This window comes from Schistocerca serialis, chromosome 9 (assembly GCF_023864345.2).
Source record: "Schistocerca serialis cubense isolate TAMUIC-IGC-003099 chromosome 9, iqSchSeri2.2, whole genome shotgun sequence".
Lineage (NCBI taxonomy): Eukaryota > Metazoa > Arthropoda > Insecta > Orthoptera > Acrididae > Schistocerca > Schistocerca serialis.
The window spans coordinates 399,381,454-399,395,481 of record NC_064646.1 but is presented as its reverse complement, the minus strand read 5'-3'; the positions used below and the strand labels follow the sequence as shown (position 1 = coordinate 399,395,481).

The 14,028-nt window shown below is 41.0% G+C and overlaps 1 protein-coding gene across 1 annotated transcript in view; it reads right to left on the bottom strand.

The window, feature by feature from the left end:
• The window catches only part of LOC126419793 (eukaryotic translation initiation factor 4H), a 65,386-nt gene that overhangs the window by 33,376 nt on the left and 17,982 nt on the right, over positions 1-14,028 (bottom strand). Inside the window, exon 5 of the mRNA XM_050086977.1 lies at positions 12,407-12,565. Within this exon, the coding sequence (XP_049942934.1) occupies positions 12,407-12,565 (159 nt within the window). The remainder of the gene's footprint in view (positions 1-12,406; positions 12,566-14,028) is intronic.

The window sequence follows — 14,028 nt, the reverse complement described above, 5'->3', positions numbered from 1 at the left end:
GAAATGCACCTCACCACTCTAAATTGGCGCGTAGCTCATCATCGGACTGCAAAAGAAGTTCTCTGTGAAATACGATACCCTGGACCCTATTTAAGCTATTATGGGGCGTGATGGTTACAGAAATATCCCCCAGCTTGTCCCAAGTGAGTAACTCCCGTGACTGGGCAGAGGATGCTGTTTTGATCAAGACTGACCCAGATCTCATTTTGGACAAGCCCTTCACCTCCCTGAACTTGTCCTCTAAATGCTCAACAAAAAACTGAGACTTCATTGTCATGAAAGATTCCCCATCAGCTCTCTAACATACAAGGTACCGAGGTGAATAAGATCTGCTGCCATCCTTAGCCTGACGTTCCTCCCATGGTGTGGCCAGGGAGGGGAACGATTTGGGATCGTACTGTGCGTTGAATTGAACACGTGATCGCTTAGAGACTGCTGGTGTTTCGCCACCAGCAAGAGATGATGGCCTACACTTCATTGCGTGACATCCACCCTGATGCCACCCCCCTCGAACCAGTGGCCCTCCCCACGGGCACCACCCAGCCGCAGCAAAGGCCACCTGGCAGGATGGCCATTGCTGAGAGTCCAGATGCCACAGGAGGATGGTCATCTACCCATTGGCATACGTGGGCAGTTAACGGCGCAGACATCAGCAGAGCGATACCTGTGTGGTCAGCAGGCTACAACCGACAGGGTTCATGGCACCCCCACCACAATGGACTGGCTACCGTGCTGGATATCAGGTGCATAGAAGTCCATGGTCATCGTCGACGCAGAAATCGGCATTGCATAGTGCATGGTGGAAAACGCACCCAGGAAGGTGTCCTCGCCAAAGAAATGGAGAATCAGCAGGACTGCAATGCGACGACAAGAAAGTGGGCTAAAGATCTCACTGCACGATGGACACGATGCGCCTTGTAAGGCGCCCTTCCCCAATTGGCTCGCTCTTTGGGAAAATTTTGAAGAATGGACGTCAAACCCTAGGACCATCACATAAAGGCCGAAACATGTGAAACTCCTTTTAATCGCCTCCTATGACAGGCAGGAATACCTTGGGCCTATTCTAACCCCTAGACCTGCGGGGGGTGGGGGTGGAGGGGGGTGGGGGGGGGGGGGGGGGGAGGGTCTACAGTAATGAGTGAAGGAACAGTTATATAAGAGTGAAGAGTATTTAAAAGTGGCTTTACAAATGAACAAGATGATAAGCACGGTGGAAGGATCAGTACCCAAAATTATGAAATCATTGCAGTAAGTGGAGGAAAAACTCTGATCTGGTCGGTGTTTAGTGCTTTGGCTTATCAAATCCCAATGCTCTACTCACCACTATTCACACAAATGATGCAGAAAAACCAAGATAGTCCACAATTTGTGCAAGATGAGTACCGAAAGTGCTTACTAACCAGTACAAAGAGCAAAGAATGTCAAGTGGACGAGCTAGTTTGGACTGCTATTGACAAGATGAAGATGATTTGTTTCCCCCAATTTGTTATGGGCAAGAAGACATGGCTACCTACACCAACACAGAATCAAAAGAGTGACGAAATCCAACTGCACCAACTTACCAAAAATTCAAGCAATTTCCTTACTTGATTCGAAAAATTAAGGCTATCATTTTCTGGGACAAAAAAAGAGCTTTCTTTTGGTCAATTTCATGTAATATGGGTCAACAATTACAGCAGATGTGTACTGTGGAATGCTCATCAGACAGATATACTACTGAAATTCAATGGCATGGGTACCTGTACCTGGGATAGCAGTCCATGACAATGAAAACACACACACACACACACACACACACACACACACACACACACACACACAATTTACTGCACCAAGGATAAGGTCCCACCATTTTCAATGGCAACTTTTTGACTACTCGTCCTACAGGCCCACTTTGCACCCAGCAGCTATTACCTCTTCTAGCATTTTAAACATAGTGGCCAATAGTTAGAAGACAACAAGTAAGTCATAATCATTCACTGATTAAATTTGCAGGCGAAGTTCTATACAGAGGGTTTGAATAAGTTTGTCCAACATTATGGAAAGTGCTTAGAAATGAAAGCAGTTACGTGCAACAGTGAAGTCAGTCTGTAAGAAGCTAATAAAACCACCAATTAAAGCTTTTTTCTAATTTTTTTTTAAACAGCTGAAAAGTATTTACTTTTCAACTACGCCTTGCATGTACCACAGCAAAACAGGCAACTGTGATGATTGACTCGAATCTAAAATTGTGCACAACAATACATAATTTTGAGTAAAATTCTTTAGTGTTAGGCCACATCATTAAAAAACATCAAAACAACTATACAAATGACATTTGGCCCTCTCATCAGGGCAAAGCTGGCCAAAATGTCCATTATTTAATCGTTTAAATAGTTCTCTTTATCATATTAGGTTACTGAACATCCTATATCCTACAAATTGACTAAATGCAACCTTGCTGTTTACTTTGAAATTGCATTGATTGGCGAGTGCTAACTGTGGCTGGATAGGAATAGTTCTAAGAAACTGGTAATTGTCATTTTGAATGAACAGTCTTGAAGTTAAACTAAAGTGATTAAGTGGGACCAAAGAAAAATCTAAATCTGGATGGCTCAATAGGTTTCCAACCTCATTTTTCTGAATATAAGTTCAATGTATTTAGCTCCCGTGGGAAGTTTCTTAACTGAGAATGAATAGAGCCTTAAATCCAGATCAGATTAGCCACTAGTTGCATTCATAGTAACTTTCAGTGAAAATATTTGTTATCAGCAATTCGACAGCTACTGCATAAAGGCCCCTCAAGACATCCCAATGAGTCATTCCTTTTCAATTCAAGCAGGGGTTCCAGCTCATAATCTCAACTTTGGCTGAAGTGTAGGACACCAAACCTGCCATGTGTGGAACAATCATGTACAAAGTATTATGTTCCCCTGAGAATTAGTTCTAGAATTATAGTTTGCGGAAGATGGTGGTGTGGCATGGAAAACGCAACGCACATTTGGCCAACTTCAGAAATTATTAACTTTGGAAGTTTTTCTCAGAGTCAGGTGAAATTTTTTTACCACAAAGTAAGATCCATTTAGGGAACACGCGCAATTTATCAAAACATCAGCAACTTCTACCCCCCCCCCCCCACACACACACCATGCCCACATCTTTCACACATATATCACACACACAGGACAGTACAAAAAATTGAAACACCTATAGTGTGTCACCATAAAAGGGACCAATGATATTCCCTTGCTGTAGCTGTTGTTCTCTGTACACTGAGCATCAAATTGTACTGTCTTCCTGACACAAAAGTAGGACCTGTAACTGTCGTCATAAAATTTTCAAAAGGAATCCAACAAATGTCTGTCAAATGTGTCAACTGAAATTATCTTGCTGGTCCTGCTGGTGTCATTAAGTTCACCTGCTTCACAGCATTCGGCAACATATCTAATGTGCCATCACCATTAACAGCAACAAGCAACCTCGTTGTGTGTTGCCACTTTGCTTCGGAATCCAGGGTCAGACACACTGAAGACATGTGCATGAACCTATAATTATAACCGGACAGTGTGTTCATCTGCACATTATCAAAGTCTACCGGAGAAAAGTGATATTGTTCCTTGTTCCAGCAATAGTTTTAACATCCTTTAGTCTGCTTTTTAGCCATTATTCACACCTTTCAGAATGTAAAATGACTGTATACTGGAGATATTTTTCTGTACCCAGGTAAACAATTGAAGAGTTGTTAGAATGTGGCCTTTTGTATGATGCTACAGGCTGGCTTGTGATGCCATGTGTTTAATGGTAGCACCAATACCGCCCTATTCATTTTTACCATTGCAAAAAAATACCATTCTGCATGAATTTGAAAATCACAGTAATGCATTCACAATTTTTTGAGATTTTACAGTTTTTGTCCTGACTAGTTGCCCAAGCACTAAAGTATTTTGCAGAGATGTATGTGAGGCAGCTTGTTTCTAAAAATATGCGATTACAGTGTGGATGTGGGCATGAACTTCAATAGCATAATGAGTTAAGCAGTCACTAAAAACACACAAATTCATCTCTATAATAATTGAAAATGGTTGGAGATTTGGTTGGGCTGTCACCCCAACAATATCCTTGAAAAAGCACCTTGCTCTATAAATGCATAATTTTCAGAAAAGTACAATATTATTATAATTTCTTCTTGTTTCAAATGTTTACAAAACTGGGGATATGCAGATTGCACTGTTGTTGTAAAGCTATGTGCAGTCAGTTTGTCTTTTTTTTCCACAACACAATTAAACAAACTCTTCCACTGTACTTTGCTTTGTTTCAAGAGTTGAGCGAGCCATGTTTATCCATTATTTATAAGTGATAAGTTTGTCATTCAAAAGGATGTCACCCTGCAATTTATTATTCAGGTGTTTGGCAAGTTTTGCCTTGACAGACACTTTTCACACCTTTGCATCATGCACTGGGAGGAACTGATATCACACACTAGCAGTTTCATTGCATCTTTGTAATCCAGACCACAATCCTTTATAGCAGCAAACAACAACTTAGCATTTTGATGGGTCTCACGCACACACACATTGTGTGTGTCCCTTGCACTTACTGTCATAACCCATTTCAGCCAAGAATTAAAAAAAAAAGATAATACACCATAAACCCACTCTGGCATTGGAATACTTTTCCTTGAATACTACATACAGGGTGAAGCGAAGTTCGCGCACTCCTCACATGCCAGCAACAAAAGAATTGCTCACAAAATTTTGTCTGGTGAGTTGATCCGGCAGAAAAAGGACATTAAAGAGTGACAGTCTGGCAAGACTGAAACATGTCACTTCAAGGTCACTCCCCAAGCACCATAGAGTTGGTAGTATAACTAACAAACAAGTGAGGAACGGGAGGTGCCGCGTCTTCTGAATCAATAACAGCACTGAAAAAAAAAAAAAAAGCCGGTTCTGGTGTCGACACTACCATGTTGCCAGCTTCCATGTAGACATTGTATGTTAGTGCGCGAACGCCTGCTGTTGTGTCGCGTTTCTGCAACGACTACAGTTTCTGTTTGTTAAACAATGTCACCAAAATGATGTTCACCAAGCGACAATCTGTTGCACCGTGGAGTGCCATTAAATGGTCAGGCTTTGGAATTGCAACAGAGGACGCACGAGTTTTATGAGCAAGAAAAAGCATTTGTTTCTGTTCATGGGCATGCATCGATTCCTGTCAATAAAGTTTTAGAGTGTACCTTGAGAACTCTAGGACTCGGTCAAAGAACAGTTGTAAGAAAAGGTGTGCTACTTCAAACCTTACAGTGAAGTAAACAGTGTGGAAGAAAGCCCCTGTGGGAGAAAAAAAAGCAGCCTTTTCCTGTTACAGATATAGATTCTTTCCAATCGGATGCAATTCTTCGGCACATATACGGATACTATAAAAGGAAAGAATACCACACAATAGCGAAGTTGCTAATTTCTTTAAAAGAAAGTGAAGTTTTCTCAGGGGGGAAAACGTCACTTAAGATGATATTAAAAAGTATGGGCTTCTGTTTTAAAAAGTTAGATGGACAAAAACTTACCCGTCGTTGAAGCTCGTACCTTTAGGAAAGGACATACACTCAGTCATATGGTTAGACGAAACCTGGGTCACCGCTGGAGGATCAGTTGAGAAATGCTGGACAGATGATACTCCGAACAGCAGCGGTCATCAGCCAACAGGAAGAGGATCCCGATTGTGGCCCATGCAGGATCTTCAAACGGCTTTGTGCCTGAAGGACTTCTAGTTTATCGATCGACAAAAACCAGTGACTACCATGAGGATATGGACCACCCATGGTTTCTACAGTGGTTTAAAAATTTGTTGCACCAGTTTAGTGTTCTGACAGTTTTTGTGATGGACAATGCACCATACCATTCTGTGATTTTAGATAAAACTCCCACCTCTAGTGACCATAAAGAAACTATGGTGCAGCGGTTGCAGGCAAAAGACATTGCTGTGGACATCAGCATGACAAAGCTGCTGTTATACTCGTTTGTGGAACAAAATAAGCCTGTGATGCCTAAATACGTTGTAGATGAAATTACAAGTAAACAGGGTCACTTGGTAATTAGGCTACCACCCTATCAAGCTGTCATTTTAATCCAATTGAATTGGTTTGCTGTGAAGTCAAAGTGTACATTAGAAGTAACAAGACTTACTATAATGGAAGTGGAATGACTGCTACGCGAAGGTCTTGCTACTGCAGACTACCTCAAGGAGGAAAAGGTAGACTACATTGCTAAACTAGTAAGAGAAGCACAGACTATAGATGGCATTATAAATGAAAACGAACAATTCATGATTTCTCTTAATAATGATGATGATGACGAAGACAATGGTTTTGGCGCCGATTCCGATGACAGTGAAGGAGAACTGGATGGAATTGCGCCATTGACATCTTACATTGGTGAGTGTAAATGTATAAGAATTAATTATTTTCTCTCTGCAATTGGGTAGCCTATGCACGTTTTCCTTTATTTTCTTCTACGAGTGTGGATAGCACGTTATTTGGTGTGCTTAGATTACATTATTATATGACATTTTAAATGCAGCTATTACTGTAACAATTTGGAACAACTTTTCGTAGATACCGTCATAAACTTCGGGTGTTTTTATTTCTCGATTTAATATACTATCAAACACGTGGTCTCCGCCGTCGTCCTAGAAAAATGTACTTTGTTGCACTTACGTATAAATGTTGATTGTAGCTTACATTTACAAAACGTACTTCGGAGTTGTGGCTTTGTGCGGTGGCAGCTATTGCAACCTCGCAATCGCAGTGTAGCCAACCACACACGAGCTGTCAAGTGACATGTTTCACTGGCCCGGGTATACCTCTGACAGCACATTTTGGTTGTGCACTACAGTTGGTGAAGTGGATAGAGTTTGGGTTAGCATGCAGGATGTTGATGGTTCGATCCTGGGCCGAGGTATATGTTTATTTGGTGAATGTAGTCCAGGTGGTATGGTATCTGGCATCTTAATTGTTAAGTGATTGCAGTGGTTCCTCTAGAAAACATTTGCACTTGCATACTACAATCGTAGAAATGGAAGATTGGTCAGCTTTGAAACAAGCTTTTTCCACGTCGTGGGTGTGAATTTATTCACACTACTTCATCTACTAGATGTGAAACCTGTTTTCTTTGTACCCTCCTCCATTGGTCCCATGGATTAGTACCAACTATTATTCTTGACTCTTTCAGGTACAGTACATTTTTTAGGGCCTTGTGTTACCAGTACGGCTAGCAATGTGCTTTGAGAATAATGTCCAAACTCTGTTACTATTTATATGTGTTATCACCAGGGTCTTTCAACAATGAATGTGGTAACAGCAAGCTGTTTAGTACATTTCTCAATGCATCATCATCATCCTACCAATGGCATTGGGGAAACATCGTATCTATTACCATTAGGGAAACAGTGTAATTCAAAACTGAACGTTTCACAATTAGCGGTGTCGGGATGAATCATACCGAACAATATCTGTCAGAGGGGCAATGCCATTAGATGGAACAACGCGCAGATCAACAGCGGGTTTATACTGTATGCTAGTTGCTGGTGAAGTAACACCCCATGACAGATTGCAATGTACATGCGTAGGGGTATCAAATTTTCTCATTGTAAACCTATAAACCAGTGTGGCATACACAAACGATGAATACATGGATATGCTTCTGGTTCTTGGTGCATCTGGTGTTGCCACTCGTGAATACGCTGCTAGATATTCTCGTTGACCCCATCCAGATAAAAAAGTATTTCGTCATCTGGAGCTGTGCCTTCGGGTGTCAGGTTCTCTCCTTCCACTATCGTGTGACAGAGGTCATCCATGGTCTCACAATACTCCAGCTACTGAGGAAGCTATTCTGGAGGTTATACACCAAAAACCTCAGTGAAGTACACGTAGCATAGCAAGGCGGCTGCGTGTCTCGCAATGCGCGGTCGTTAATGTGCTGCACCCCTATCATTATGGTTTCATGCAGCACCTGCATCCTGCAGATCGCCATCAGCGGATGCAATTCTGTGTATGGTTCCAACAACAGGAAGCCAATGATTACTTTGTGAACACCGTAATATGGTCAGATGAAGCAGCATTCACTCGTGAGGGTTTCTTCAATTTGCACAATGCCCAGTATTGGTGTGAGGTTAACCTGCATGTCACCCATGGCCGTGGATATCAAGTTTGATTTGGTACCAACATCTGGGCCGGAATATTGGGCGATAGGTGTTTGGGCCCCCACATGTTGCCTGCATGAAGGTATCATGCATTCATCGCAAACTACCTGTCTGATGCACTGGAAGATGTTACACAACATGTTTGGCAAAGGATATGGTTCCAACATGATGGTGCACCTCCACACTCTGGAATTAATGTGCGACAGTATTTGGACAGAACATTTCCAGGGAAATGGTTGACGTGGAGGTCCAGTTGTATGACCACCACGTTCACCTGACCTAAATCCCCTGGGTTTCTTCCTGTGGGGACACCTGAATGAGCACATGTACTCTACTCCGCCTACAAATGTGGACGAATTGCTAGGGCATGTTTATGCTGTTCTTGTTACTGTGGACACAGCTTTGCTGCAAAGGGTCCAGAGCTTTACGATCCGGCAGGTTGCGCAATGTTTGGATGTACAGGGAGCTCGCTTTGAGCATCTGTTGTTCTGAGGACAACGTATTCTGTTGTGAAGGTCATCCGATCATTCATATGGATATTATTATTGTCACTGGTTGCTAATGTACCACATCTGAGCACTCATATTACATGTAGTATAAATGACAAGTAGATGTGTTACTGTATTGTGCTACCATCTTTAACATGTTGAAACTGGTATTAATTTTGTAGTTATTCTGTCGTATGACAGGTTATTTGTTTCAACTGTCTATTTCTTATTTGTCTAACCATGTATTTGTTATGTTCAGCGGCACAAAATGTCATAAATTTAGGATAAATGTGACCTAAGAAACGGTGTATATTACAGCAGATGTTAGAATGAAATAAACAAATAAAAAAATGCACCCCAACGCAGGCTCGAACCCTCGACCTCCTGCATGCTAACACAAAACTCTGTCCACTGAACCACTTGTGCAGCACAACTAATATATGCTGACAGAGATACTTACCGTACTTGTGGTTGCAGTGTTGCCGGATTGCCACTCTTTAACATTCTTTTTCTGCCAGATGTACTTGCCAGACGAAATTTTGTGAGAGACATTTTCTTACCGTTGGCCTGTGAGGCATGTGCGCAAATTTCGCTTCAACCTGTATAGTTCATAAACGTTACAAGCAAGTGTCTTTTTGCACCTGCACATGTACGTTTCCCATTTTTAACATAACCTATTTTTTATTGCCAGGCATTATTTTGCTGTAGTCATCATTTTTGTAAAACTCTGACACTAACATCTATATTTCTGAACTAAATTGTTACCCAAAGCCCGTTGAAGTTCTGGCAGCACTCTTTGGCTTGCTTTAATTTTCCTGGCTTGCTTTACCATATATGGAAAAACACTAATTTCTTTTGCAGTTCACTCAATAAACCAATTGGATTGTTAGAAGGTACAAGGGTAAGGATAGCCATTTTTTTCTTGCATGTGATACAACTCTTTTTCTTGCAAATGACGCACAATTTTGTCCAAATTGCAGCATTTCTGGCACGATTTCTGTTTTTCTGGAACAGATAGTTCTTCCTCTTTCATCATTAGCGTCTCTGCCATTGTGTGTTTCATATCCATATAAGTTTCTTGCAGTTTTCTTTCACTATAATTGGGTCTGAATTTTTTTTTCGCATAGGTTGATAAACACTCATGTTCCCTAGGACTGTACTTCTCACACCCACAGGACGCATCCCAGATCTCCGTAGCAACAACTCGTAGTCTCATTCATTCAGATCGTGAATAAAATGAGTGCCACATTTAGTTCCTTGTGTTTTATGACACTGAGATTCTTCTTCTCTACCAATACTGAAATTTGTCTGAATAAAAGTACCACCTGCACATTATTCTGCCTGCACACTGCCTTTACCACAACAGCACTGACCAGTCTGAACTAGAATCTTGAAAGCATGAGTACCCTGTGATGCTCGCTTGTTTCCCTTATTCTTTCTGCCACACACTGACTCATCCTGTTCTTGAACACTTCTGGTTAACTTTCAGTTGTCAAATGGTTCCCAACACTTGCTGTAGCCTTATTTGAAACAAGAAACAAATCTCATCAGATAACAGACACCACAACGGTCTGCATCATACTATTAATTGCTAAATCTTGTTAAAACAAATGTAAATAAATACATCTGTCAACTTTCATTGTACACAATGCAATAACACGTTTACTCGTGCAATTTATGAAATTTGGCTTGGAAATTACTCATTCCTTTTGTGCTACTTTGAAAATCCACATTTTTCCGGTGGTAAAAGATGTGGACACACTGTGCGTGCGTGCGTGTGCGTGTGTGTGTGTGTGTGTGTGTGTGTGTGTGTGTGTGTGTGTGTGTGAAAATATTATCTCTTCCTGTGTGAATTATATGTGGCATGGTGCACACCTATGATATGTATCTTTTAATACGTTACATATTTTCACCACATTGACTTTTTTACTTTCCCTCAGAAACATGTTGCTGATGTTACTCAGTGGTAAAAATTTCACTGGACTACGAAGAATAGTTATTAAGGCCTGAAGTTGGCTCTGAAGACTGATTGCCAAATGTGCATTGCTAATTCTGGGTTGCACCAACTTCTTTCACAAGGTATAATCCTGGAACTAATTCCCAGGGGAACATAATACTTTGTACATGAGTGTTCCAGACATGGCAGCAGTGGTATGCCAAATTTCAGCCATATCTAAGACTGAGTTGGAACATTTTCTCAAACTGGTTGAACTGAGTAGAATGACTCCAATGTGGGTTGTCTTCAATGTACACATCCATGTTGTACCTGTGTATTTTCATGTCATTTACCAACCTTTCATTAGCAATCTTATCTTTTTGAACCCACCATAGATATTCCTTTGTTTCCATTTCCAGATGTGCGTAGCAAATGCTGTATGTTTCCATATGTCCTGCCAACCCCTACGTAACTTTCATTATTTGTTCCACTCCTGTCTGCTTTATGCCCAATTTGTTTGTCTCCCTGTCTCTCCCAGTAATTCCATCACCCATCTCTCCATTGTCCACCAAGCACCCATCAGTTCTTGGAATGTCTTTTGCATTAAAAGCCTATGTCTCACTGGCATTGCAGGTAACACATGCGGAATGTAAATGTTCTGTTAAAGACAAATTGGAAGTTTAGTTTTGAACAATGAGATTGTCACTGCATCTGTTGGTACATTACAGTATTCCAGTTTTGGCAGTGCTTTAGGATGCAGCTTCTTTTAAGACATGCAACTTTTTACCACATATTCTGATCAATAATCATATTAGTGAGATGATTATGATGTATGTGGGACATTCAACAGCAAAGTCACAACACCCTTACAATGTTGTGTCATCACAATCTTTGGAGGGTGATAACGGATGTCTCCACATGCAAAGCTACTTTTAATGTATTAAAAATCCACAATCAACTGTCGCCATGATTCACTAAACTATGACACCAGAAATGTATAAATGCTGAATTGCCTGGACAAGTTACCCTTCAGAGCATGCTGACCTCCTCCCCCCCTGGCGAAGGATGTTCTGTCTCCCAAGTAGTGTTTTACGCTTTTTCCTAGGAAAGGAGAAACATATTGACTAAATGGTTTCATCATAACAAAGAACCCTGTATCACTGTCTCCAGTAGAATTAAGTTGTCAAAGGTAGAACACTAATAGTTGAACATGCACTGGGAGTGGCACAGGCTATCCTGGGATTCGAGAGTGCATACAATGTGAAGGTTTACCATTCGTTCCAGAGTCTTATGCATACAGCTGGTAGGAGCTATACTTGGTAACAGGGTTGGAACAATCATTCCCTGGATTCCATACGAGAAGTGATATTACCTCCTTCCACGCGGTGGAGTTCTGTCCACGAAAACCAGATCTAACTGAAACAAGATAGGATCTTGTCTTTGGCTCCAGAGCGCAGATGATGTAGCATGGGCATACTGAACGATCTGGTCCCTAGTGATTAGAATATGCAGAAAGTGAACTGTACCGTATATAAATTGCAGTTGTCTCAAAGATAATGCCTGTTTTGCAACAACTGCAATTTATATACAGCTGCTGTGAAAATGGGCACTACAAGAAACGTGTTATACCGTATATCACTAGCAATGGTAAAAATAGCTTATTGCAGATCTACTCATTCAATTGTAATCAGTGGACAGCAATCAAGTATCAATGTGAATTTACTGAATTCTGTAAAAATCTTTTAGGAATGTTTTGTGAACAATATTTCTAATACACCATGCAAACAATAATATTCTGCAACTAGTTCACCTGGATTGGGTCGTATCTCTTCCACAGGTGGTGGTCCTCTTCTCTCCTCTTGCCGTGGTCTACCACCGAAACTTCCACTTGGAGGGGGTGGTGGTGGTCCACTTCTGCCACCAGGTGGACCCCTGTTCCAGTCTCTGCCTCCGCCACCGCCGCCACCACCTTGAAACATTAAGTATGTGCGAAATTCTTTTTTGCCACTGGCATTTAATAGAGGTTACATGTATGTGCATTGTAGTCAACTGCTGTGATAACATGGAAATATCTGCAATGTCACACTAGCTTGTCAATCATAATGAGGCCAAAAGTACATTTACCAGGATTAATACAGATACTCAGTCATATCCTGCATTGTGAGGTTTATTCTTTCTCATTTTAAAGGAGCACAACAGATGTGCACAAGAAATGTTGCAGGCACAATATTTTTTCCTGTTACTGCTTCATTATATGTGCTATTTTATACACTTTGTTACTGAGGAATAACAGTAAAGTAATAATTAGCCTTAGACAGTGTCTTTGGAAATTCCCATTACAGACTTGTAGAGGGAAGTGAGTAAATAATATTTTGAATAGGAACCCATGCCCGGAAAAGTATCATTTCCATCTGAAAACATATTTGCTACGTTGGTAAATAACAGGGCAATCGTGGTGTGTGTGTGTGTGTGTGTGTGTGTGTGTGTGTGGTGGGGGGGGGGGGAGGGGGGGGTTGATTATGCCAGATTGGCTGATGTCATTTGACGTCTATCCAACCCGTCTGACCTGGTTCCAGCCTCATTCAAGTGAGTGTGAGAGCAACAAGGTCGAGTACACATTTGCAGAATACACCGACGTATTCCTTCTGTGTGGCAAAGCTCACAGTAATGGAACAGCAGCTTGTTACCTTTATCAAGATTGTTATACACAATGTCTGATGCCACTGCATATCCTTTTCGCCACAATTATGCCAGAACTTGGAGAAAGTGGTACTTTCACCATCAATAGGCATGACTGTGGTGCACCAAGGAGAGAAGTTTCTGTAAACAACAGTGTTTGTGAAAACCGATTCTGTTTCCTTTTTGTTGCTTTGGTTATTAGTGAGTGGAATTATAAAACAAGTGATGTACTGGTTCATGCCTCATAATTTACTTGTAAAAGCAGTCGCATTACCAACATGTTTTCACAAGGTTGTAGTACAGAAACAGAACATTTCTAGACATGGGTTCCAATTCAATTCAAAACATTATCTACTCAGTCCCCTCTACAAATCCCACAAGTCTGCAATAGTGATTTCCAAACACCCTATATGCGTAAAATCAAAGATGTAACTGTTTCTACTCCCACCATTAATCAATTTAATTCTATATTTACAGGAAAAATGGCTAGTGGACCTTACAAACCTCTTGATTTACCGAAAAAATACTAAATGATATTCTCTCGATATAATTACGATAAAGCAATTTTCTCAAACCCATTTTGAAGCAAAAGCGCCTATTTCTGAAAATTCACTATTATTTTACAGGGCAAGTTGAAATTGGATGTAACTGTCAAGACACTACTTTCTGGATCGTTTCTGTAGTTACACCTTTCATTAAGGTGAGTGAGAAAAGTCAGCACCTGATGAAGAAAAGTTTGACAAGTTCAGCTGG